Below are 25,742 nucleotides of genomic sequence, written 5' to 3'. Positions count from 1 at the left end.
TCCGGGGCACACGCCCCAGGGGAGACGCTGGCTAAGGGGGCGCAGAACCGTCTATGCTCCTTGAGCAGAACGAGTGCGCTCGGTCCCGTGACCTGCCGGTCAGCACGGAGGTGGCCACCTGTAAGTGGTTTGCCAGCTGACTGCACTGAGTCCTGTTCTCCTGACCCCCCCCCCCATTCCTGCCCCGGTCTCCCCTCCTGGAGCGTCCACGCACACCTGCCTCCACCTGGACCGCATCTCTGGTGCTGCATTGGGCTGAGGCTCCCCTCAGGCCTCCCTGGCTGCCCCCGACAGCTCCGGGGCCACACGTTTCTCGTGCTGCCATGCTGGCTTCCGGCCGAGCTGGCACCACGGTCCATCGGTGTGTCTAACAGCCTCTGACCAGAACTTTATCAGAAGCACCTCTAAAATCTCCGCTAATCCCGTCCCTGTCTTCAGGCCTCCTGGGCCCCGGCGTCCACCTCGGACCTCACGGGAGTGGCTCCCTTGACCTCACCTCTGCAGACCTGTGCCCGCGTGGCCGGGCCCGACACTGCCCTGCCCAGACGGCCCCCACGGCCTGGCCCGACACCAGCCTCCCCAGAGCCTCGACAGCGGCCTGAACCCTACCGCCCTGCACACCTGTCAGGCTCCTCTCAAATGGAGGGACCGCAGAAGTGGGGTGAGCTCACCATCTCAGCAGTAGAAACGAACTCTCGCGACACACAGGATGTGCCAGCGGGCAAAGAGCGTGTCCCGAATCCTCAGACTTAAGACAGGGGAGCGCAGGACTGACCCAGTGAAGAGTCTCCCCTCCGTTCCCGTTTACAAGCAGCCACCACCTCCCTCACTCAGATCTCGGCAGGAAGCAGGACCAGACACCAGGGGGTGCCCAGAGCCGGCTCCTCCGCCGCCACCATGGGGTCGGGCTGGGGGAGGCGGGCCGACATCAGGGCACGGGTCCAATCTGCAGACGGAACGGCCTGTCGGAGACAGCGCCGGGCAAATGTGAGAGCGTGCCTGGGGCACGCAGAACATCTCTCCGGCTAGACCCTGACCCGACCTGTTCCAGGGTCGGGGCCCAAGACGGGACAGACTGTGCAAGAGGCCGATGCCACAGCGGGTGAGCCCAGCCCCAACGCAGGACAGAGCAAACCCCAACTTCGTGTCCCGCCAGCACCACTTTTGGTCCACTCTCAACATGTGCGCGGTCTCAGGGGCTCAGAGGGCCGCCTGCTGCTGCACGGCCGCCCCAAGCTCACGTACCTGAAGGAGGAGTGTTCCGTGTGGACCGCCAGGGAGCTGGGGGGCCCGGGGCCCACAGCACCTTTCCGGATGAGCTTGCCCGTGTTGGCATCGTAGATGCGAACTTCCGGCCCAGACTGGGCCCTGGGGTGGACGGGCGTCGGGTGGAACAAGGCGGTCGGAAGTGCACCCTGCCTGTCGGGAAAGGCTGCGGGGCCGTCCTCCCTGCAGGACCAGAACAAGGGCCGAGAAAGCACTGGAACAGACCCAAACACCCAGCAACCGCCGCTTAGCGGGGCTGCAAGCGAAAACCTATGCCCAGCACCTGCCTGGAACCTCAGCCGGGGCTTGCGGTCCCCATCCCCCTGACGCCCGCTTCCGAACTTTACCCCAAGACAAGCTCAGACACAGAACAGGAGGCATTTTCTCAGGCCATTCTCGACAGAACAGGCCTTCCCCCTGCAAATGCATAGACGGGGCCTCTCCTGCAGCACCACCAGGCCCGGCAGGCTCCCCTCTCCCCCCCTCACCAACCCTCTGCCGCTGGCACGCTGCTGGCACTCGTGAAGCCTCCACGTGGCTCACAACACCGCCCCAAGGCCAGGAAGGAAATGCAGGCAAACCGAGCTTCCCTGCTAAGACCTAAGGCCGCGTGGCACCGTCCGGACAAAGAGCGCGGGCAGCGACTCTGCACAGCGCGTGCTCGGCAGGGCTGGGAACGCCGGCCCGGCAGCAAGGGCCTGGCCTGGGTCGTGGGGACCCCAGGGGAAAGGGAGGTGGGTAGCGGGCGTGGCACTCACCTCTGGGCCCGGCCGTAGTCGGCCCTGAGCGGGAACAGCTGCTCCTCCACTCTGTCCCAGCGCTCCAGGCAGCTCCACAGCCAGTCGGGGTTGACCACGTGCAGCTGCCCGCATTCCTGGGCCTGGCGCACCTTCTCTGTGCCTGCAGCGGGGGGGGGACAGCCTGACAGTCCAGCCTGGCCGCGGGCAAGGGGCAGCCCTGAATCACTCTGCCTGGCACAATCAACGTGTCTCAAATCCGGGATCTCATTGTCCGTGCTGCCGGCCCCTGGCCCGCCCCACGAAGCAGGGGCCCGCCGTGGGGTCTCGCTAGACCCCCTCACCCCTGCCAGGAGGCGCCCATCTGTTTCCGTGGGGAGTTTCCCACTGCCCCCGTGACCTGCAGCCAGCTGCCCAAGGACTCTTCCCTGAGACCGTGCACTTGATGTGTGCAAATGCCCCCGGCTTGCTGCTGCAGGAACGCTGCCCAGATGCCCTTCCAGCTGCGTCTCGTCTCCGCTTCTCTGCTGGATGCTCAGGGCCCCACTCAGCACCTCTGCACCCACTGTAGCCCAGGTAGGGCAGGCACAGCCGGGCTGAAGCATGGACAGGCCCGGTGCAGGCTGGGAGGGAGGCATGCGGTGTCCCCCGACGTGCATGCAGCTGTGTCCCTGGAATGGCTAACAGACAGCCGGGACACCTGCTGCGCCCAGGCGGGGGTTCTGGGCTCGCTGCACACACGGGGTGCGGGGGCTGCCATGAGCCGGCCCCCCTCCCAGTTAGGACCTCCCAACATTTCACACCAACATGGAGCTTCCTTCCATCTGCCCCTTTATGCGACCGTCAAACAGGATGTGATGCACGCAGGGACAGAGCTGGCCTGATGGGGAAGCCTGCCCCGTGGGTAGGCTGCCACCTGGAGGCCCCAGCCTGGAGCATCGGGGGCATCCCTGCTCAGAAAACACCACGCTGCGGTCTGTGAGGACCATGCAGAAACGGTAATTGTTTTGTTTTGTTTCTTTTAGCAACCAGGTGGTTTTTCCTGACTCCGCCCATTACTGGGGGGGAGAGAGCAGGCGGGGAGGCCCGTTTTGTTGGCTGAAATTCCTGCAGCCTGAGCGTCTGAGAGGGACTTCCTTAGAACGACTTTAATTTTCACTTTTCGGTTTCGATCCCTTTTGACTTACTCGGTTCCTGCCAGAACCCGTGTCCGGTTTTCAAACCCAGGCTCAGCCGCCCTCTCACCTGCTGAACCGAGCACCCAGACGACCGGTAACTGGGCTCCCCTCATGCTCACCTGACCCGCGGGCGCCGCCCACTCCAGAAGGAGCCCGACTACAGGGAGCGTGTGGCGGTGACCGGAGGCACACGCGCACAGCACACACCCACACAATGCCACACGGGCACAGAAACAAACTTCTGAAAACTCCGCACGAAACGAGCAGATGTGCTCGTTCGAAGAGCGGTCACCCGAGACCGACGCGGATGTGCTCGGCACCGGGGGCACCACGGGCAGGACTGGGGCACGGGCGCTTACCTGCCCTCGCAGCGATCAGGTGGGTGGCCCTGTCGGGGTCGTCGGGGTCAAGCACCAGCTGAGTGAGTATCTTGGCTCCAAGGGCTGTGGCGTGGTAATGCTCCCGCGTCTTCTCGATGGGGAAGTTTGTGGGGTGCAGCCCGCTAAATATTATGGCCACGTCTGCCAGCACCCTGCTCTTGAGCTCAGGGACGATCTTGCGTATGTCGGGGGGTTCCTGGCTGTCCCCGCGGAGGTAGCGGTCGTACTTGGCGTAGTAATCAGAGTGCACCCGAGCGAGGATCTCCTCCAGGTAGACCAGGTGGTCGTCCTCATCCGTGTCCTCCTCCTCCTCCTCCTCCTCCTCCACACTCTGGTCCAGGGACTCGCCCGCCGTGATGCCCGACTGCTCGCTGTTCTGCGACTCGGTCTCGGCCTCCTTCCTGTCCGCAGAGCCCCCGCCCAGCCCACAGAGGCCATCCCGCTCATCCTCGTCCTGCACATCCAGATGCTCGCCCGGGGCAGACTCTCCACACGGACTGGCTCCCGCAGGCCTCTCCCCTCCCGGACCAGGAGGGCCTCCCCGCTGCGCCACTTTCCCTGCATCTCGTGAGCCCTGAGGCCTTTCCAGGCCCTTCCTCTCCCCACTTTCGCCTTCAGAGGACGACTGGGCGTCCGACTCACTGTCACTGGAAAGGTCAAAGTCCAGGTCACCGCCTGCCGTGCCCTGAGCGGGCCGCTTTTCCAGCGATGTCCGACCGTGCGGCTGAGCACATGCTGGGGGTCCCCTGCCATCAGCCAAGGGGCCATGGGTGGCGGGCCGGGCGCCTCTGTCCTCCTCCTGCCCAGGCAGGGGCCAGCCCCCCCGTGGGGAGACACCTCCGTTGAGCTCCCTCGTGGGCTTCCCAAGGCCGTTACTTTGCTCGACCCCAGGGATTTGCCGTCCCTCCTCGGTCTCCCTGACGGACGGAGCGTGTTCCGCGACGTCGGCAGCTTTAGAAGACTGAGTCACTACAGGTGCACACAAAAGGGAAGGGGACCGGTATTTAACGTTCGCTTGTCAGAGCAATGGCAGTGCGCCCTGCATCTGCTCTCACCACGCTTCCAACCCGGGCTCGGCAGCCTGTGGCCTGGAAGGACCAGACAGCCAATATTCCAGGTTTATGGCCATAGATGGCCACTTGGTTTTGTTTTTTTACAGCGGTTTAAACGTACAGAACACTGCCGGTTTCCACGCTGTGGGTGGACGGCCCATGGGCGGCACCCCCAGCCCTGCTCTGGCCGTGCCATCCCATCTGTGCCCCGCAGGAACGCCCTCAGGTCCCACCTTCTCCTGGCCTGCACCTCCAGTAATCACTGCCCACCTCAGAACATCTCATGAACTAAAGATCATCAGAAACACTTCCAACCAAAACTCTGGATTTTCTCCAGACAGGCTCTGGCTTCAAGCTCACCAGACAAGCGAAGCCGTGTGGCACCCTGAAGGCTCTGGGCCAGGGCACAGCGCCACCCACCAAGGAGCTGGAGGTGCTACAACCCACAGCTCATGCTTTCCAAGGACCGCGATGGCCAAGTTCCCAGCGTCCTGCTTGTCTTCTCAGAAACAAGGACGGGGCATCCGGGGGGGTCAGTCGGTTACGCATCCAACTCCTGATTTTGGCTCCGGTCACAATCTCGCAGTTTGTGGGTTCGAGCACCATTTCGGGCTTTGTGCCAACAGCATGGAGCCTGCTTGGGATTCTCTGTATCTCTCTCTCTCTCTTTGCCCCTCCCCTGCTCACGATCTCTCTCCTCTCTCTCAAAAGTAAATAAATGAAAATATTTTAAAAAAAAGAAAGAGAACCAGGATAACAAGTCTCAGATGTACTAAACTAAGCAAATTCCTTAATATTTATTCAATTACGAAAATACTTAGATAAGTGCTATTAAAAAAAAAAAACCCAAGTGGAAACCAAACATTGGTTTGGGTGTTGGTCTCAACCACTGAAATACAGACGACGACAGAGTGAATCTCGGACTGACAGCAGCCACGGCAGAGACGGGACACGGGACACACGCAGGGAGGTCTGGGCTAGCTACTCCTCTCCCGACCAGGTCACCCACCTCTCCTCCTCGCCTGGGACTCCCGTGACCCAGAGGGAGCATTGATGTCCCCTGTGCCCTGGAAGTAGACGTATTTCTTCACGGTTATCAGGTTGGGGGCAAACTTCCAGACATCTTCCCGGTCATCAATAATGCACACCATCGAGTCTCCACAGGGAAAGAGATTTCTGGAAGTAAAAATGCACCAGAACTAGCACACTTTACAAAAAATAATCAAAGTCACGATAATCTTTTCTAGTAGTCAGTAGATCACAGATTCATCAGACACAGCCGGAAACTGCACTGCAGGACTTTGGTTTAACTCCTATTTAAACTCTCAAAGTTCCCAGGTGAAGTCAGATGACAGCAGCTACACCTTCTCCACCGTCTGTGACGTTCCTCAAGGCGGAGCCACGGCACAGAGAGGTTAGCGTCTGGGGGCCGTGCCCCCATCCTGGGCAGCCGGCAGACACTGCACAAACGGCCACGTCCCAACACATTTACAAAAGCAAGTTAACGAGCCAGTGGCCAGCGTGCTGCTGCCCCTCCACAGGGAAAGGCTTCCAGGTCAAGGCGGGAGGACATGACCTCACAGCTCAGCTATCTGAGACAACGGTTTCCTGCAGCGCGCCTGCGTGGTCTCTTTTTGAGTCCAAAAATACTATTAGAATGCGTGGGGTCAGCAGAAACGTTACCAAGGGTCCTGGTACCCTCACACAGCCTTGTTAAATTCTATTTCTGTCCACAATTCTGAGCTTCGGACGAGCTCGGAGGACTCAAAATTCAAAGAGAATTTGTTCTCGGATCTGGAAATAAACTCGGGGGGACTGCCTCCCACCATCCCGTTCTCTAGTGGCTGACGGCTACAGCCACCCAGGTGCGCACGTTCATGTGTCCAAAATTATTATCACTCGGAGTCTGTTTCCCGTAGGCAAAATATACGGCAGCTAAAATAACGACAGAGTTGATGCTTTCTGGCACCTGTAACTCTAGATGAGGGAGGTAAAAACTGGGAAGAGAGCCCTGCTGCCTGCACCTCCGTGAGCCACGCGCCGGTCACCTGCCGGGGAGGGATCGGGCCACCTTTCCCCAGTGCTGCTGCTGTAGGCAGCCTCCCCCCAGTCAGTCACGGACAGCACCGCCCATCGTCCTTTGTTTTCATCAGTGTGACGCTAACTAGCAAACTATCTGTTTCTGAAAGGAGTGCTCATACTCCTCTTGGCTCCTACGGTCTCGAATAGGTCTGGGGCGGCAGGCGGGGGGGGGGGGGGGGGGGCGCTGAATCTGAAACATGGAACACTCCCTGAGGAAGCCCAGCGGTGGCAGAAGGCCACAGGCCTCGCTGTCACTGCCCAGGTATCCTTAGGAAGCAACATACAAGGAAACAAACTACAACTGATGCCGTATCAGGATGGGGGGGGCGGGGGCTATCTTTCCGGGGAGAAATGGGCCAAGTCCTGAAATGTCCAGGAGCCTTTGGATGGGGTGGGAGCGCCCGCTCTAAGAGCAGAGGGGGGACAGGCAGGGGCCCATGGCAGTGCCGGGAAGAGGTGGGAACATGACTCCAGATCTGACGAACCAGCAGGACTCGCAGCGTGCAAGCCCCTAAGGAAATACCAGCCCCTCCTCCTCTCAAGCTGTGGTGCCTGGGAGGGCTCCGATCCCCTGGCTTGTCACCTCCCTCGTCCCTCACGTCCCAGCCCTATTCTCAGCTGCCCTCCCCAGACCCCCGACTTCTGGGGCCCCAGCCAAGCCCCACCCCAGGAGCCCACCACTGCCTGGATGCTCGGGGAGTGGGGGAGGCAGGGTTGTGGTGGAAAGACAGCAGGCTTTCTGAGTGCCATGGCGGGGGGCGGGGGACGAAGGAATGGGGGGAATAAACCCAGAATCACGGGTCTGGTGCTCTCTCCGCCACAAACTTCCCAGTGAGCCCCGGAGATGAACACAACCAGGTACGTACCTAAGGTTTCCTGTTTTAGAAAATGGGTCAATACATTCATCCCTCGATAATATTCGATGAGAAAAAAGCTTCTTCTCAGGGTCTAAAAAGCCTTTGGAAAGAAAACAAAATGAAGGTCAGACATGTGAGCCGCGAATGTCCTGCTCTGCAGGTGGTGAAGCCCCTACTGTGCTGTGAGGACAGCAGGGACACAAAGCGTCACACACGGACACCCACCGCCCTCGTCTTTCCTGGTAGGACTGTGATTCACTCGCGGTCCCTTCTACTGTGTTTAAAGGCATGAGTTTGCGGAACGTTTACTGCATCTAACACTACCTGGGACTTGGCTGAGAACAGAAGATGAACACGGCTCAGCAGCACGCCCCGGGGATGCTCGCGGTGCGCGGGGGCGACAAACACGTGAACACAGCCTGTGGCGTGTGGGGCGCCGGGACTGAAGAGTCCGGCTGTGCCGCCACGTGCAGCTTCCCCGCACCTTCGGCCGTTTGCGAAGCAGTGAGCCAGGCGCCGAGCGGCTTCGTGCCCATCCGGCGATACGGCCGCGTCCTCTGGAGACCCTTTCAGGGTGTATCCCCTCATCGTTGTGAAGGCGGGCACGGCAGCTCACCTCCACAACTCGCTGTCGGCCGGGACCCCAGGACCACCAGACACCCCCCATCAAAGCCAGTGCGCCCCAGGGCCCTGGTGTCTGCACCGCGTGCCCCACGCCGCCGTGCACAGGGCCTTCCACACAGCACTTAAAGGGTTTAAATCTGTGCGCTTATGAACAAACAACACTCACTCAGAGAAGAAACGTTCCAAGTGTACATCCTTACTAAGTAAGAAAAACGTAAGTCCCGTACGAACACTGATGTCACTCAGTGGCTAAACCTGAAGCTTCTCATAGAATTACTGGAATCTCTACAGTAAGTGAAAAGCACCTCAAACGCTTAACAGTTTTATCCGAATACAAAAAGACGTGTCCTAATTACACTAAAAACATACACTCCGTGAAAGCGAGAACTTTCAGAACGTGAAAGGTGAAAGGAAGAGGAAGGTGTAGAAACCACGGCTGGAAACTGGTGAAAAACCATGGCAGGGCCCCAGCAGTCTCCTGCCAACAAGCAAGTCCACCCACCGGCCCCAGGGCCTGCCTGTGCCAGCGTCCTGCCCTCTGAAGGCTCGACCACCTCAAGGCCACGTGGGGCACTCGTCCCTCGGGCCACGGGCTTCCTCCCAGGGCCTCTTGCGTGCGCGGTGCCGTCGCCCGTGCTGGAGGCGGCCACGCGGTGCCTGTGGGTCCCCCGGACTCAGTGCTGCTCGGCCGAGGGGCTCTGCACCCGCCCGTGCGGGGACGCTGGCCCACGGGAAGGGGAACTTCCTGCCACGTCTCTGGATGTGGACTCTCGGGCACAAAGCGCGTGAGGCGCAGAGGGCGCCGACGGCCTGAGGCGGGCCTCGCTCTGGAGGGCTGAGGCCCCCGGGAACATCCTCCGGACTGCCAGGGACACCTCCCCCAAGCCCTTCTATTTACACCGGTGTTATCTTCTCTACCCCACGCAGGTCCTCCTGATGGAGGTCCAGAGAGATGCCAAGGCTCCGCAGGGGAAGGGCAAGTCGTCCTGTGCCAGGAGGCAGCCTGAGGGGGGCACCCGAGGACCTAACCGCTCCTCCACCCAGGGTGCTGGTGCTCACTGGTACGAGAGTTCCACGGAGTGGTCCCACCACGTTCACATCTCAGGAAAGTTCCTTCTTGCACGAGGAAGGAACTTCCACACACAGCCGATGTGCTCGTGGTAACAACCTCCTACGGGGCGCTAGGTGTAGAGGAGGATTCGGAAGTCATTTCTCCGTCAACAAAGACCAAAACCAACCCGTAAAAATATTTCCATTTGGAAGTACTTTATTTGGCCACGAAGGAGCTGTGAGCACCTACAATGCAGGTGCCAACATCCACAGTCGGTCAGGGCGGACCGGGCCCCAGCTGCCCCTGGGCGGGGTGAAGGCCGGGCTCGGGGCTCCGCCCCCAGCCAGACGGGCCACTGGTGGGCACCACCAGGGACACCTACGCACACACGAGGCACACGCACGGCCAGCACACAACCACTAAGCTGCACCAAGACAACAGGTTAACACTAAGTCACCACGTCATTCATTTACAAATAAGAGACAATCGTTTTACCTGCACTTAGAGCGTCAGTAAGCAACACGGCTCCAGAGGTATTTCCAAACCCAAACCAAAACCAAAACACCCTGAGAAGGCTTACATAGCAAGTTTCTACGTTTCCACACAGCTGCAGTGCTGAGCAACCTTCACACCAGCCCGCGGCGTGCGCCTGACCAGAGCGGGGGTGGCCTGCCCATTTGGGGAGGCAAGAGCTAGCTAGGGGACTGGAAAGGAGCCTGGGAGAGCTTCGTGTGTCCCCTTGTCTTTAAGGACGTCACTGAAAATGAAGAGAGACCTAACCCACTGGGGACAACGCCCACGCAACGCGTGAGTCGGCACGGGTGACCGAGGACTGAGCCGCCCACCTGCGATGGTGTGAGCGTACAGCCGGCTCCCGAACGTGAAGACGTGTAGCTCGTACAGCCTGGCGATCTTCTCCAGGAACTCCCTGCAGTGCGGACGCACACGCGTGTGCAGCATCGGCTCGCCGCGGCCCAGCTGGAAGTGAAAGATACCCTGGAAGAACAGGCGTGCCCGGTGAGAAGGCATGAGGCGCCTGGACGGCACCTCCGGACTGCGCCCCCCACCCCCCCGCGGTAACCACCCAAGACACTGTCAATGACGGTCCCGGCAGCGAACCCACCCACGTCGCTGCCTGTGATGAACCGCCACGGTCACCACGTTCGGCAACCACGGGCTTCAGCGGTGTCAGCAGATCCTCGCACCGTTTGGACCGTGGTCTTTGTCTGTTAACAGCAAAGCAAGGATCTGTGTCCTCAAACCCTAACACTTGCCAAGTAGCTCGGCCACGGCAGATCACTTAGAACAGGTCTCCGGTGATCCACGCATGATCTCCCACCCCCCTCCCAAGTACTGATGGGAGTAAACCAAACAGTCCCACGGAACTTAGTCTGGCTCGGTGACTGCTTTAAGATACGGGTTTACTAACTTACAAATACAACACCAAACCTGAAATAGTATTTCAAACCACTTTTAGTAGACAGGTAAGATTAGTAACGCCAACAAGTTACATGTCATTAATATACAAAGAAACTTATTTTCCTTAGGAAACTAAACGTTGATCCTTTTAATCCCTATTTATCATTAATCTTCTCAGTAAGAGAACTCTGAAACACTGAAAACTAAAAGTAAGCCACCCTGGGCTTACTTAACTTTTTACTAGCTCTAAAGTGGTCAAACCCTTCATGAAGCAGCTGTTCTGTTAAAACATTTTGGAGTATGGAATTCTAGAAATCACATTCCGTGTCCTCCACAGGTGCATATAAACGTCCTTAAAAACACAAGTTCAGGTTGCCAAAGTGAAGAGTTAAACACATCTTTCTAGACGTCACAACAGGTGTGCGGGTGCACACCTGAGTGCTGGGCAGAGCCGGCCCGCAGGTAACCTGTGGGCATGGGTGGGGGTGGAGCCACGGAGGCCAGCCGGAGCTGAGGCCCGTCCACGTGGATGGGAGGAGACCTTCACCTTGTAGATCACACAAGCTGAGGAACAGGCATGTTACGACGAGTTTAAACTGCTGTGAAATGAATTAAACGTGCCGACTTCAAAGGCACAATGAAGCCCAGAGCCGGCTATGGCCACGTACACACAAGCACATACGTGCAGAAACTACTGCTTTACATAAAGTTCTCCAACTCTTTTTTTTTAGTGTTTATTTCTTGAGAGAGAGACAGAGAAAGAGAAAGAGAGAGACAAGGGGAGGGGCAGAGAGAGAGGGAGAGACAGATCTGAAGCAGGTTCTGCACTGACAGCAAGCAGTCCAATGTGGGGCTTGAACTCACAAACCATGAGATCATGACCTGAACCAAAGTCGGACGCTCAACCGACCAAGCCACCCAGGCGCCCCTGAAGTCCTCCAGCTGTAAGATAATTAAGCAGAGTTGTTATGAATGAAACAGTCGCAGAGTATTTACTAACACCTTATGCTGCACACAAAAATATATGGCGACACGAGATGTTACGATAGTAAAAAAGTGCTAATACAACTAAAACACGTGCTGCTGGGGCTCCTAGGTGGCTCAGTCACTTCAGCGTCTGACTCTTGATTTCGGCTCAGGTTATGTGCTCATGGTTCGTGACTTTGAACCCTATGTTGGGCTCTGTGCTGACAGTGCGGCCTGCTTGGGATTCTCTCTCTCTCTCTCTCTCTCTCTCTCTCTCTCTCTCTCAAAATAAACTTAAAAAAAATACACGCTGTTTTATGGGAGACAGAACTGAAGTGACAAGGACGTTGCTGGAGGACAAGTTCTTCGCTCACGAGTAGGAGATCAGTCCTCACTGTCAGCAACGTCCGGAGGCAGAAGTGACTCTGCGGCCTACGGGACTAGCGGAGATGGTCCACGTTTGCGCCTGTGTCACTGGGTTTATTCACGAGGCCAAACTAAAACGGCCTGGTGTGTTCCGAGAAAAGTTTGCAGCGAACCCCCCCCACGACACACGCCCATCCCGAGACCATGAGCAGACCTGTCCTGCTGCCCTTGGGGTCTCACATCCCCGGCTGCTGGCCTGTCAGAGGCTCTCCCACCACGCGCAGCCACAGCTAGGAACCGACACCTGCAGGCACCGACAACAGTCTGCACATCAACCCCACCAACAAAGACTTTAAATAACTGACCACGTCCACGCCGGTGAGGCCTCCTTAGTCAAGGAGGCAGAAGCTGGTGCCAGCCTTCAGACAGCCATCAGTAACGGGAACGACTCAATGCCTTGGGGAGGGGCCAGAAATTTAAGTCCCCAGGCTCCATACAGAGGAAAGGAGCGAAGGGTGGGAAGAGGCTCGACCTATACTCAAACAGGGTTCCGCCCCTGACCCTTTACTTTCTCTGGAAATTTAATTTCCCGGAAGGATTTATGCAAAGCGGACCCAGCCTCTATCTGCTGTCGTGAGTGCAGGCCCAGGTACCCACCTGCACCCCCGCCCCCAGTGTTCCAGGTATTTCCAGAGGTGTTGCCAGCTTGTGTCCCCCCCAGACCACTCCTCCCTTGCCGTCCACCCCACTGTCTACCGCTGGGCCTTGGGTCCTCCAGGCCCCGAACCCTCAACCTTCCTGATTCACGGGACCACGTGTGGACCAGGCACCAGAGGGTGGGAGCGTGCCTCGGCACCTCCCGGTGGGGACCAGCTAGGGGAAACGGCCCTGGGAGCATGGGCCCTGGGCTCCCGCCCCAGCCAGCCTCCTTGGCCCAAGAAGTGTCGCCGAGAGGAGCTGCTGGGGCCGCTCACTTTGTTTGACATCTGCTGGCAATGCTGTTCTGTCGTGTGGATCAGCGTCTGGTCCAAGTCGACCATGAGCACCAGCTTTCTGTTTCGATGTAGCCGCTGCTGGTCTTGCCTTCCCAGCTCCTTGGCTTGCTGAAGCGAAATACAAAGGAAAGTCGGTAAGTACATCTGGATCCAAAACAAAATTCGATTTTGTCAGGAGAAACCAAAGGAAGCCGGGAGAGGTGCTTCGAGGCTCTCTGCACGCTAACACAGCACATGGGGCCACGCTGCCCAGACCCCAGCCTCCCCAGCCAGACCACTGGGTCCAAACTCTGATGACGTTATGATTTGTGATCGTAATCCTATGACTTAACGTGTAAACCAATGAAAAAAGAAATGAAAAGAAACCGGTTGTGTCCACAAAAACAGACGGGGGCACACCACAACAGACTCTTAACCACACAGAACAAACTGAGGGTGGCTGGCGGGGAGGTGGGTGAGGGAGGGGCCTGGTGGGTGAGGGGCACTGAGGAGGGTGCGGGCTGGGATGAGCGCCGGGTGTGGCCCGAGTGACGCATCACCGGAGTCTACTCCTGAGACCGACACTACACTGTGTGTTAACCAACCAGAACTTCAATAAATTTTTTTAAAAGCACAAATCTCATCAAATCGTGACTGAAAAAGTTTCACCCGCCACCTACATAAACGGGCAGCCGGGAGACTGGTCCCCACCAAGAGCTGAGTCTCTGCACAACCCATCAAGGGCTTCATCCTGGTGTCTCTCCCTCACCCGCCATTTGCACCCCTGGCCTATGAAAACGGGGGTCAGGACACCCCTGACCCACACTGCCCGCGTGACTTCTGAAATGCAGGGGAAGTAAGGGCGGTTTCGTGCGCTAGGTCCGCGGGTACGGGGATGCTCGGGGACTGCCCCACAGGAGGGCCGAACTGGCGTGCTCTCCCGTCCCCTCCCTGCCCCCACGTCCGCTCCGCCGGCGCTGCCCGCTCAGGTCCGACGCACAGCCGCCTGCTCCCAGCCCTCAAACTGCAGCCTCCGGCAGCTTCCGGCAGCTTCCGGCCTTCCCCTCGGTCGGCCTCCCAGACCCACTGCTTCCGGCCACGCTCCGGGGGACACGTGAGCCACAGCACCCGGGAGAGCTCCCGGCTCCGAGGCCGTGAGGTCGGCGCATCCCCGGTAAGCAGGACCCTCTGGGAAAGCAGAAGCAGGGGGGGCGGCACGCTGCTCACACACCGCCGGTCCCACCAGCGGCTATGACGCCCGCAGACGCGGCACTTTCTGCAACCGTCCTCTGCACGGCGCAAGGCCCACACGTGCTCCTTGCCGTTCTCCGGAGATGTTCTGTCCGACACGTCGCCCCCGCCAGAGGCAGGACTCACCTCGGAGCTCACCATCAGCTCTGGGACGCTGTGCACCATGGACACCGTGGCCGTGGACAGAGGCACCTGCTGCTGCCCGTTCTTACTCTGCAACCTGCACACGGGAGAAGGGCCAGACGTGAACACCCTGAACGAGTTGTACACAGAAGGCACGCAGGACCGTGGGTGGGTGACCCCACGACCCACGCCCGGAAAGCACCCGGGGCTTCCAGGGTAGGATTTTAATTCACACTTCAGGTGAGGCTCACTGCTAGCTCAGTGCAGCACGTCCTTCTGCGGCCAGCTGCTGAGAGGCCATCCGGGGTCTGACAACAGGCCAAGTTCTCACAAAACACGAAGGTCTCTTGGAAATGAACTGTGACGGCCACACGGCAACAGAGGCCCTCACCTACGCAAACACAGGACAGTCCGCGCTGCTCTGCACAGACAAGGAGCGCGACCGCACAGCACTGGTGGTGAAGGAGCCCAGGGAGTGGGGCGGGGGGCCCCGGGGGGCCTGGGAGGATGTGCAGTGTGCTCGGCGGGGAGGGGAAAGCAAACCGAGCGCGCCTGTGAGCATCTGATGTGCTCCATGCTTTCGGGACTTATGGAAATAAAGCCAGAAAGGACACCTCTCCGGGAGACTGCCTCGGGTCACCGGACACAGCAGGGTGCCTGAGGCCGCCCGTGCCACCTCCAACGCGGAGAGGCGCCGCCTTCCACCCGCAAGCTGCCAGGACTTACTGGGTCAGGTCTTGGCCACACTCAGCACACAAGCCTTTCATGACAACCGGGTGGCTACAGCCTTCCAACCGCACCAGGACGGCCCTAGAAACAGAGGCGAAGACGGTCCCACGTCAGGAAGGGGAGAAGCAATCCCCTGGTTGACCACACGCCCCGAGGGTGTACAGCCCCCGGGGTTCAGTACTGATCTTCCCAGCGACCCCCACCTGACCCGGCGCGCCTCACCCCGTGGCGGGGCTCTGCTTCCAGGGCGGGAAAAGAGGGCTTCTCGCCCACGGGTCCCCACGGGGCGACCCAGAACCCACGCACGACAGACGAAAAACTAGGCACGTCCTGTCGGGAGAACGGACTTGGGACGACGTGAAAGCCTAGGGTATGTGAAATATTGACACTCTCAGGCTTCTGAGAAACCATTTAAAACACGGAAACCTACGCTAACGTGGCAAGGAGCAACTTGCTAGAATACCAACAAATAACCAATGGTGTCGTCTCCCAAATACCGTTCCCAGTCTACAGAGCGGCTCTGATTCAGTGCAAGTTTTCTGACGGAACTCCTGTAGTATTCCTAGTTTTCACCCCAACGCAACGATTTCCACACAAACCCAAAGGCTGCGTGGTCAGAGCTCTGGAGGCCCTGTAACTCGGGGCCGCGGGAGTCTCCTGCCCCTTACCTAGACCCGGGAGCACCCAGGCGGCGGTCAGGCCAGCATCTGGAACGCGGGGCCTTCCTGGGTGCTTCCTCACAAAGCAAGGCCGCACGGATGGCCACCCAGACGGCCCCAGAGCTTCCGGACCCAACGGCCTCCACGGGCGCACGGCTGCCAGGGACGGCACCCCCCTTCCACACAGGGCCTCCTTCTTCCCCTCCTGCCCGCCTCTGCCGCTCACGACCGGGTACGCGGTGCCCCGACGCCCCTGTGTGTCCGCAGCCCGGCAGCCGGCTCGACCGCAAACCAAGCGCAGGGCAGGGCCACGCTCTGCCGCCTGCCTCTTCCCTCTCCGTGGGTGCGCGCTCCCGCCTTCAGCACCATCGCCACCTCTACCTAGAACCCGCCATCTCCCCAGTCCTCCGCCAACCAGCCCAGAGATGTCTTCGGGCTCTATATTCCTGCCGGCAGGCCCCGGGACCAACCCCCCCCACCCCGCCCCGCTCACTGCCCACCTTCTCTGGATGCCCTGTGCTGTCTCTTCAGCCTTCTACCACCAGGCCCTGTGCTGCTGGCGTCCGGAGCGGGCGCTCGGGTCTGGCCTTCCCCACTTGCCCGGCCCCGCAGCACCTCGTCCCGCCAAACCCGGTCCCCACTCACGTCCCTGCAGAAGAACCCTTCCTTCATCGTCCAGACCCCACCCCACCCCCACCAAGCGGCTGCCACGGTCCGGGCCTCTCGTACCCCAGCCCTCACGGCGGGCACCCCCGAATCAGCCCTCCCTCGGACAGCCGGCTCGGCTCCTGCCACACGAGGAACACTCCCTCCCACGGAGCTGCCCGCCGGGTGGCCCACCTTGCGGACGCCCCGCTGTTCAGACTCCGTCCTGCCGGGCCCCCTCCTTGCCTGTCCTGCTCTCCCGAGTGCAGGCGGGGAAGTAAGAGGCCCAGAAAGGTGACGCGTCTGGGAGGACATGGGCAGAGCCGACAAGGGGACGGCCGTGCACCTTCCCAAAAGTCAAAGGCGTAGGTCAACTGTTGGCTAATAGGGTTTTCCGGGAGGTCTGTCGGGCCTTCTGGACCCTGGCAAAAAGCTGCTGGTTGCCCCCTGGAATGCTAGGGGTAGGTTTTAAAAACGCTGATATTGCCTGTGTTTTAATTACAGGTTCTGGGGACCTACAGTCGCGTAAGAAGGCGCAGGCCACCCAGGCACCAGGAGCAGAAGGACTCCAGTCTCGGGTGCGGTGTGACCTGCTGGCCAGTCCTCCTTTATGGATACGGCAGACACGCATGACATGAAAAAGCCAGTCTGCACTTACCCACTTCACCCGTTTCTCTACGCAAACTCATGGCTTGGGGAGTATTTTTTTCATGAATCCCCAGAAACGGGAAAGGAAGGTTCCACCAACCTCTCCTAAAACATTAACCCGAAGACACATTTGGTGTCCAGCTCGAGCAATAAACAGGTCGAAACACTTTGTGAGGTATGTGTTTCCAGTTGGTAGTCAGCCTTTGCGTTTTCTTAACAGTGGTTTTTGAAGATCAGGTTTTAAATTTTAACCCAGTCCAATTTATCAGATATTTTGCATCCTTAAGAAATCCTGGTCTTGCCCAGGTCGCTGACGTTCAAGGGGAGTCCTGAATGGGCAGCTAATTCTAGAGAATTGATTCTCCTCCAGTAGAAGGAAGCTTCTAGGACAGCCCCTCTTCCAGGACAAGGTGACAGGAGGCTCATGACAAACCAAGAGGAAGCAGGTGTGGGATGGAGAGGGGAGCCAAGGCGAAGCCACACAGGTGAGGCACAGCTGGCTTCAGATCGCCCAAGCTAAGAGCACGTGGAAAGTGGCAGACTCGAGACCAACCGTTCAAGGGTCCAGAGCCCTGGACGCAGCAGGGAGGACCCACAGGTGGCGCCGCGAAGGTGCCGGGAGCGGGCGGGCAAACGAGCTCTAAGTGCACCAGTGCGGGCAGGAGGTGCCAGGAGAAGTGAGAGCCGAGGGAGCCAGGAGCGCCGTGGACACTCGCAGATGTTCTTGGAGTGAGCCTGCCAGGCACCAGGCACGAAAAGGACAAGTGTGCCTGGAAAACCGAGCGAGGGAGGCACAGGCACCACCAGCTGCCCACACAGGCGGACGTGTGCCTGGACGTGGACAGGACCACGGAATACAGGTCTCGTGGGCTGCTTATCCCAGGCTAGGGCTTAACCACTGCCAATAAAACAGATGGCAGGCCTCTGGGGAACCCCAACAATTAAGGGACAGGCGGAAAAAACAATGCCAATCGAAAAGCAAAATCATCATCGCTTCTCGGCCTTTTGGCTAAGGTCAAGTATAGCAGAAAACAAAATCAGTGCTCGCCAAGGCTGAGGAGCCGGGTCCACAGCAGACACCAGGGAGGGAACATGCCGGGAAAGGAGTATCAGTGTCAAACGCCCCGAAGAGACACCGGACAGCATCAAGACACACACCAGGACGAAGATGTCCACATCGTGACTGTGGGTGGTGCTTTCCAAGGCACACACGTTTGTCAGAACTCGCCAAACCATGCGGTTAAAATGCGTATCTGGTACCGGCAGACCACCAACTAATGAGGACACGGCCACCAAACTTGGTGATTTAGGGCTGCTGGTGGCCTTTCCAGAGGACCCTGTGGCAGAGCACCGCAGCGAGGCAGAGAGGAGCACGTGGCTGGTCCCCGGGCACCTGCACCGCGGCCCGGCCCTGTGCCCCCAGCACCATCCGGTCACCGGGGGGCTTTGCACGTCACCTGCGCAGAGCAACCCAGGCTAAGGGAGGCGTGCCATCCAGCGTGACAGCCAGCCATCCAGCGTGACAGCCAGCGTCACGGCAGCCAGCCTTCTTGTCACCCCGCAGATCCCTAGGACCTCGCCATGCCACTCCATGGCCACTCAGGTCCCACGTGCTCCACCAGTGGTGTGCCCCCCGAGTGCTGCCGGAGGTCCCCCCGACACGGGGGCTCCCTCGGCTTAGACCAGCCTGCCACTCGCCACCTCTGCCTCTTCTTTCTATCTGAACCCATATCCAGGGCCACACCTCCTCCCAGAAGTCCTCTCAGCTCCCACCGCACCGCGTGAAGCGCATATGCGCTCCGCCAGGCCATCCCGTGAAGGCCCAGAAGACACAGAGTCCTTGCTCTGTCAACTTGTTTCCAAGTCCCAGGCAAAGCCTAGCTGTCAGCAGGCAACCGGGAGGCAGGTGGGGACGAAGGGGCACAGGGGCGGGGGCACACACTCTACCCACTCCACACGCCCTCGGCAACGTGGCCTGAACGTGTACCTTTCTCTACAAAGTCTTCTCTCTACAGGTGACATTAAAAGTCATGTAACTTTCTGTGCTGCAAGGAGCTTTGCCTGTCTTATTCCACGGAGCAGATCAGGGCTCAGTCACCTGCCGTGTTTGCTCCCCGCGGGAAACTGGGCCTGGAGACGCCTCCAGCTGTCACAACCCGGGGGCAGCTACTGGCATCGACAGGGAGGGGCCTGCCGGGCACAGGATACGCCCTTGCAAACCCCAGGGCAGATGATAAGCACACGGGGTGTCAGCTTAGAAGCCCTTCCTGGTGGACTATCCAAGGCCACGTGCCTCAGCAGCATCCATCCACCCCCAAGAAGGCGGCAGTCGGTGACAGCCAGGAAGCAGGTGCAGGGGGCCCTGCTCTCAAAGGCACTTGGGACGACTCGAATGACCCCAAACACCTGAAAAGAGTACTTAACGTTGAACAACGACGGGCACACGAAACGGACACCACACAAAGCTTCTATGAGGACCCCCTCTGTGGCGACACTACACGTTGTCATCACGTGACACGTGTAAGAGCTACGTGAATGACTCACAAATCAACCTAACCCCCCCACAAGATGCCTTCGTTCCAAAACTCGACACCTCTCTCTGATGTAAAAGAGTCACCCATAGCGTTCAAAGCTCAAAGCTCCCTATTGTGAATACGAACAGAGAATTTTCCTATTTACTAAATTTAGACACGAGGTCTCCACCTAAATTCACCCTGGCAATGTCTGTCACGTTACACCTGACACAGACGTGGGATCAGCACAGGCGGGTGAGTCCACACAGCAGGGGGAGGAGGTATACCATCATCTGAGGCAAAACAAAACGTCCCTCAATCTTCTCAGACTACCCAAGTCAGAAAACACTAACGTGCCGCATCTAGCAAAGAGGCCCCCAAGACAAGCGACGTGACGGCAGAAACCCACCACTCGTAAATCCATACAGGGTGCCGAGGCCACACCTGCCAGGCGAAGGGGGGGAAGTGATTAAAAACACAACACGGTCTCCACACACAAGGGAGGAGCCACGTGTCTTCGCAAAGACGTTTCCGGCAAACGGTGACCAAGGATAAGGTAAAAAGATGCCGCGTGTGGCCGCCGAGCCACCCCAGCTGGTGGTGTGCCCCTCAAGACCAGCTTCTGGAGTTTGCTGCAGCCCAGGAAGGAGAGCAGGAGAGCTGCACACCGGACTGGACCGCACGGGACACACACACACACACACTGCACAAACAGCACATGTGCCCGAGTGCAGCACATGACGACTTGTGACTGTCACAGAGGACGGAGACGTGTGGCCAAGGCAACGAGCTGTGTGTCCCCCACCCCTTTCCCATTCGGCCACACCAACACTCACATGTGGCCCAGGGGACAGCAGCTCGGAAACATCTCGTCTAAATTAAAAGGAGGGTAAAGAGACCCTATCTTCTGTCTGAATTAAAAGGTCATTCAGAACTGTCTTGCGGGGTCAGAGCGGAGCTCAACATTATCGGTGGACTTCTTCTGCATCTTTACAAGGGCTAAAAGGATTCTCAAAAAAAGTAACGGATGGCCAAGAGAGAGGGAAAGAGTATTTTTAAGAGGTAACAGTAATGCCCTTTTTCCGTACATGATTTCATCTGCAGATACTGATGCGAGAGGGATGAAAGGCAGGCAGTGACCCTACTGTTTCTACCCTCAACCCAACAAAGAGCCAACGCCACCACACCCTGTGGGGAGGGGCATGCTGTGACCTCTGGAGAAAACACTTCACCCGGGAGACCAGCCCCAGAATGTCAAGTCAGTCACCAGTAAATGCTAACTTTCCTGGTTTGTCCTTGAAAAAAATCCATAGGAAAATCACGACGCGATTCCTAAAGAAGTAATTTTTCCCGAAATACACAAATATCGAATTCTTCCTGAAATTTTTGCACGCATCAGCTTTTGTGTCTGGTCTGATGGGAAGGTCCGAGGGCACAGGAAGAGCACAGTGTGAGGAAGCCGGGCACCCTGACTCTCTGCTGGCGGAGCCAGCGCTATCGCAGGCTGGGTCTCACCTTCCGTCTTCCTGCGACAGGCCAGGGCGGCTCACAGCCCTCCGCCAAGCTCTAAACACGGAGCTCAGCGCACAAGCGCGATGGGCAAAACGTCACTTGTGCGCCCGGATCTCGGTTCCCAAATGTCAGTCTCCATTAAAAGGAAGCACAATTTCTTGGAGGATGGGGTGATTCCAGAGCTGGGGAGCGGGAGCCTAAATACCATTTGTGTCAGAAAACACGGCCACGCGCCGACCCAAGGGCCTCACCAGAGGAGTCAGCGTGAGGGGCTCCTGCTGGCCAAACCTGGGACAATCGGAGCACTGAGAAAAAATGGTAGTAATGGACTACAACCCATCGAATAAAACAAGAATCCCACAGTCTACACTACTAAATGAAGGGTTCTTACAGTAGAAAGCCAACCAGAAATGGAGAAGGAACGACGAAAGGCTTGAGAACATCACCACTGGACAATCCTGCTAAGAAACAGGAAATTCAGACGAGAGTCCTCAAGATGCCAAAAATGATGGGCGGCCATTTGATGAGAGAACTTAAGATATTTACTGAGTAATAAAGTATCTCTCACAAGATGCTGAACGATTACGACAGGAAAACTAGTAACATTTCACCGGAACAAACCAGAATGGGACAGACCGAGGCTACCTGTCGCCCGACAGGCCTGCTCGGGACACGCACAGGTACCCAGGCGAGCCCTGCCCAAATGCACACGGCGATCGGAACGGAGTCAGTCTGCAAAACCACCAGCTGACGAGAAGAAAACGGACGACCAGACAGGAGAACCGCTCGAGGCCAGAGATCCAGGAGCTCAGACGGCTGAGGCTGAGCCTGACACAGGACCTGTGTTCTTTCGCTTCCAAGGACATTACTGGCCCATCAGGGGAATCCAAAGAGCAGAAAATAGCCCGGCATGGATGTTATTTCTGATTCTGGCCGCTGCACCGTGGTTAGGTAAGAAAATGTTATTCTGAGGAGACATCTGCAACGTCCTCAACTTGAGGAAGATACCGCGTGTGAGAAAGAAGGGTGAGCAGCTGTGGCAGCGTCCTGACCTGTGGGAGAGCCGCGTGACACCTGGAGAATTCCTGGCACTATTCTTGCACCTTTTCTCTAGGTCTGGAATTATGTCCAAAAAGAAGCAAAAGAGTACCCTTGCTTTGATGGTGAATACCGCAGGAGCGGGGAGGTGCCGGCGACGAGGCGGAGCGGCGGTGGTGGTCACGGTGTCACCCCGCTGTCGTTCAGGATGGGCGCACGTTGAAGTCAGGGCGGGGACACAGCTACTTCACAGAACCTCGGCCACCTGTGGCCTGGTGACGGAGCGTGTGGTCGGAAGAGACAGAACCCACAGCATCCGAAGAAACTAAAATAGGAAGACTATCCATTCTCAGTGCCCGCGGCAACCCAGAGTCAGCCACTCGGGTTCCGCGAGGAATTCTTTCTAGAATTCTCTCAAAACTGTGTATGAGCTTCCAGTGGGTCGACTACGATTTATTAGACAAAACTCCATTCCTCCAATGTGTTTCAAAAGCAAGTGCTCCCCTGTACCGCTGGGCTCAACAGGCTGGGAAGGACTCACAGAATTTCAGCGCCGTCTCCAGTCCGCACCTCAGAGGGCCACCAAGGTCTTCAAAGCAGCATGCCAGCAATCGTAACTGCTTCCGGTCTTACAAAGCAACAGCCCCCTCCCTCCCCACCCCCCACCCCGGCCTCCCCATGTTGGTTCTGCCCCACCACCAGACTTGTTCCCTGAGTATTTCACACATCTTCCTCTGCAGACTTGAACACCTCCCAGTGAATGACAATGAACATAAAAGGAGACAGGTTGAAAAGAAGGACATTAGGTAAACTAACAATTAATAGACTGAATTTCTGACAGCGGCTTGTCCTAATGTTTTCAAATCAAAATAATTGTGATCCACGTGAAAGTTACCAAGACAGATGTGTACTCTCATTCTGTCTCCCTCCCCACACTGGCACCCCCTGGATGAAACGTGGCCTAAGGAGAGAGCGGCAGGGAGGAGGATGTAAACGTGAAGCCTCGACAAGGCAGCGTGCTGGGCGTGCCAAAGCCCCTTGGGACCCCAGCACCCTCCCTATCTGAGAAGAAAGGATTCGGTTCCTACCTCTACCTGACAGCAAGCACAAAAACGTTCCTCCTACTACCGGCCAAAACGATAATCTAGTGATGAATTCGGGCACACCCAGAGGCACTATTTCTAAGTTCCCAGAACTGACTGTTCGCTGCCTGAGAATAACCACGGACGTGGATGGGACGAACCCTGCTGACGCCAGCGAGGATGAAAACAAGGACAACGTCGAGCAGGTGAGCCTGGCTGTGCCGGTGCCTCACCTGTGCCCACTCACCCCTGCGCGCCAGGAGCAACACTGTCATCGGGTCCGCAAAGAGCCTTACGATGAACCACGGCAGTAAGACACCCTAAACCTCAAATGCCAAAAACACACAAGAAAAACTCCCTACTGAGAACTTGTCATCAGGTACGTTTCTTTGCTGACTGGTGAGATTAACATGCTGGGTTACTCTGATTTGCTAGTCTGGCTGATGGGATCAAAGCATTACACATGGAGCTCCTCACTGACTAGTCCCCGGCCCGCCTGGGCCCTAATGGCCTTTTGTGTACAATGGGAGGAACAGAAATACCAGGGCCTGACCTGTCTGGGCCTCAGTGGCCCTCTTTATATAATCAGAGGAAGACCAGGACACGAAGAGTCCTTCACCTCAGGAACTTTCTACACAGCCTTCTACACCAGCACTGGGCTTCACCTCCACAACTACGGGCTCATGAGTTTATACGCCCAAGCGGCGGTCCGGTGAACTCTGACTTCAAAGTAATGAGGACAGCAAACCACAGTGTGCCATATACACACAGCCCAGTGAGCTCCTCCCTTCCAAAGGAGGCCGGCCAGACAGCTCCAGGGAGGGTGCAGCCCCGAGGCAGCTCCCATCCCATCCTGTCCATGCTCACTGGGCAGGCGAGGGCACCTTACCCATGGGCCAAGGACCAGAGTGCCGTCTCCAAACAACGAGTGGGGAGAAGTGCACACAGGAGGAGGCTCCTGGGGTTGGGATGGAGGCCAGTCCTAGCCCATCCTATGGAAGGGGAGCAGATTCTCAACAGATGCAGACGCAGTGCAAGCCACAAGGAGAGGGGCAGAGACCAGAGCACATAGCACAACTAGAGGGCCAGACTGTGCCCAAGGGGACCAGCGCCTGAGATGTCCTGTGGCCCTCGCAGAAGGAAGCTGTGAGCCAACCACTACAGCAGGAAGCAGGAATGGTCACCTGCCCCGGTTTCTGTTCCAGACAATAAAAACAACCACATGAGTCATGTGTATGTACACACCATACCCACACACCAGCCCAATCTCAGAGCACAAGACTGGTAAAGTCACACGAGGTGTGGGTGGACAAGTTCGCCCCCTAAAAAGAGAAAGGTCCCTTTATGTGATTAAAACGGAGATAACCAACAGCTAGAGTCTATCCGAGGAAAGCGTACTAGCATATGTACTATTTTGTTACCCTAAACTGATTGGGCTGCGGCTGCACCCCCCTGAGCTATGATGCAGAACTGCACCCGGCTTTACAACCGCGTTTCTCAAGGTTTACGAGAAGCTAAAGATGTGCACCCCACCCCCAGCAGTTCACACTGCGATGACCAGCGTGGAGCGTGCCTGATCGTCCCGTGCTCTCTGGGCAGTTAACCTACAGACGCGGAGTCCTGCGGGGGGGGGGGGGGGGGCACCTATCACAGAACAGAATACGCCTACTTCCTAAAACTGCGATTTTGGCAGCTGAAAAGGTTTTAAGTCATGCTTCGGAACGGTTAAATCCCCACAAGTAGTGACTATCGTCCAGCTTTAGAAAGACACGCAGATGCACAACTGCAGTGTGACCCACCCACTAAAGTTCTCCCCGAGCTGTCCCTCTAGCTTCGGCACCGGGGACCCCTTCCTGCCCAGTGCCCGGCCCAGGACCCCTCCAGATCCCGCTCCTCCGACCCCACTCACCCGGGGGCCACCACCTGGCCCGGCTGCGCGCACAGCTCCCGCACCACGCCGGCGCGCTCGGACCTCAGCCTTCGCTCGGCTCGCACACAGCCCCCGGAGCCAGCGCGGGCAGGGGCGGGACCGGCGGGCGGCGCGGAAGCGGCGGCCTCACACACGGCCAGCACGGAGCCGATACGCACGGCCGCGCCCGCCGCCACCTTCCACTCGAGCAAGCGCAGCGGCCCGGGGCCCGGGCAGCGCACCTCGGCCACGGCGACCGGCGGGCCGCCCTCGGCGGGAAGGGGGCCCGCTGAAGGCGCCTCCATCGCGGCCGGGCGGGGTCGCTGTGGAAAGGGAGGCCGGGCGGGGCACTCAGGGCCCGGTCCCCATCGCGGACGGGCGGGCGGGCCGGCGACCCCGGCCCAGGCAGCGAAGGCGACGGCGCTGCAATTCGCGCTCCGGCACCGGCTTCCACCCGCCGCCCGGCCCGCGCCAACTTCCGGGACAGCGTCTGACGTCGCGTGACGCTACGTGCGTGAGCCGCGGGGCCCGTGTGTAAACACACGCCTACGCGCAGCCCGGAGAAGCGGCTGCGCCGGCCGCGGATGCCGGCCGCGTCCGGGGCCGAAACATGTTGTTGGCCCGGCCCGGCGGGAACAGCGTGGCCTCGCCCCATGTGCCCCGGCGGCGTGGGCCTGAGGG

At 58.4% G+C, this 25,742-nt stretch overlaps 1 protein-coding gene across 7 annotated transcripts in view; it reads right to left on the bottom strand.

Annotated features, from left to right (window-relative positions):
- The window catches only part of CTDP1 (CTD phosphatase subunit 1), a 57,075-nt gene extending 31,349 nt beyond the window's left edge, over positions 1-25,726 (bottom strand). Inside the window, exons 1-10 of one of the 7 annotated variants that reach the window (XM_045041306.1) lie at positions 25,062-25,726; positions 15,053-15,136; positions 14,330-14,423; positions 12,953-13,081; positions 10,073-10,223; positions 7,562-7,652; positions 5,623-5,789; positions 3,541-4,530; positions 2,025-2,166; positions 1,246-1,480 (exon numbers count right to left, since the gene is read on the bottom strand). In XM_045041306.1, the coding sequence (XP_044897241.1) occupies positions 1,246-1,480; positions 2,025-2,166; positions 3,541-4,530; positions 5,623-5,789; positions 7,562-7,652; positions 10,073-10,223; positions 12,953-13,081; positions 14,330-14,423; positions 15,053-15,136; positions 25,062-25,366 (2,388 nt within the window). In that variant the 5' untranslated portion in view covers positions 25,367-25,726. The remainder of the gene's footprint in view (positions 1-1,245; positions 1,481-2,024; positions 2,167-3,540; positions 4,531-5,622; positions 5,790-7,561; positions 7,653-10,072; positions 10,224-12,952; positions 13,082-14,329; positions 14,424-15,052; positions 15,137-25,061) is intronic. The other 6 variants (XM_019815470.3, XM_045041307.1, XM_019815469.3 and 3 more) reach the window with 6 other exon arrangements.
- Positions 25,727-25,742: the final 16 nt, after the last annotated feature.

Source organism: Felis catus, chromosome D3, assembly GCF_018350175.1.
Source record: "Felis catus isolate Fca126 chromosome D3, F.catus_Fca126_mat1.0, whole genome shotgun sequence".
Lineage (NCBI taxonomy): Eukaryota > Metazoa > Chordata > Mammalia > Carnivora > Felidae > Felis > Felis catus.
The sequence above is the reverse complement of the archived record's forward strand: the minus strand, read 5'-3'. Positions and strand labels throughout refer to the sequence as shown.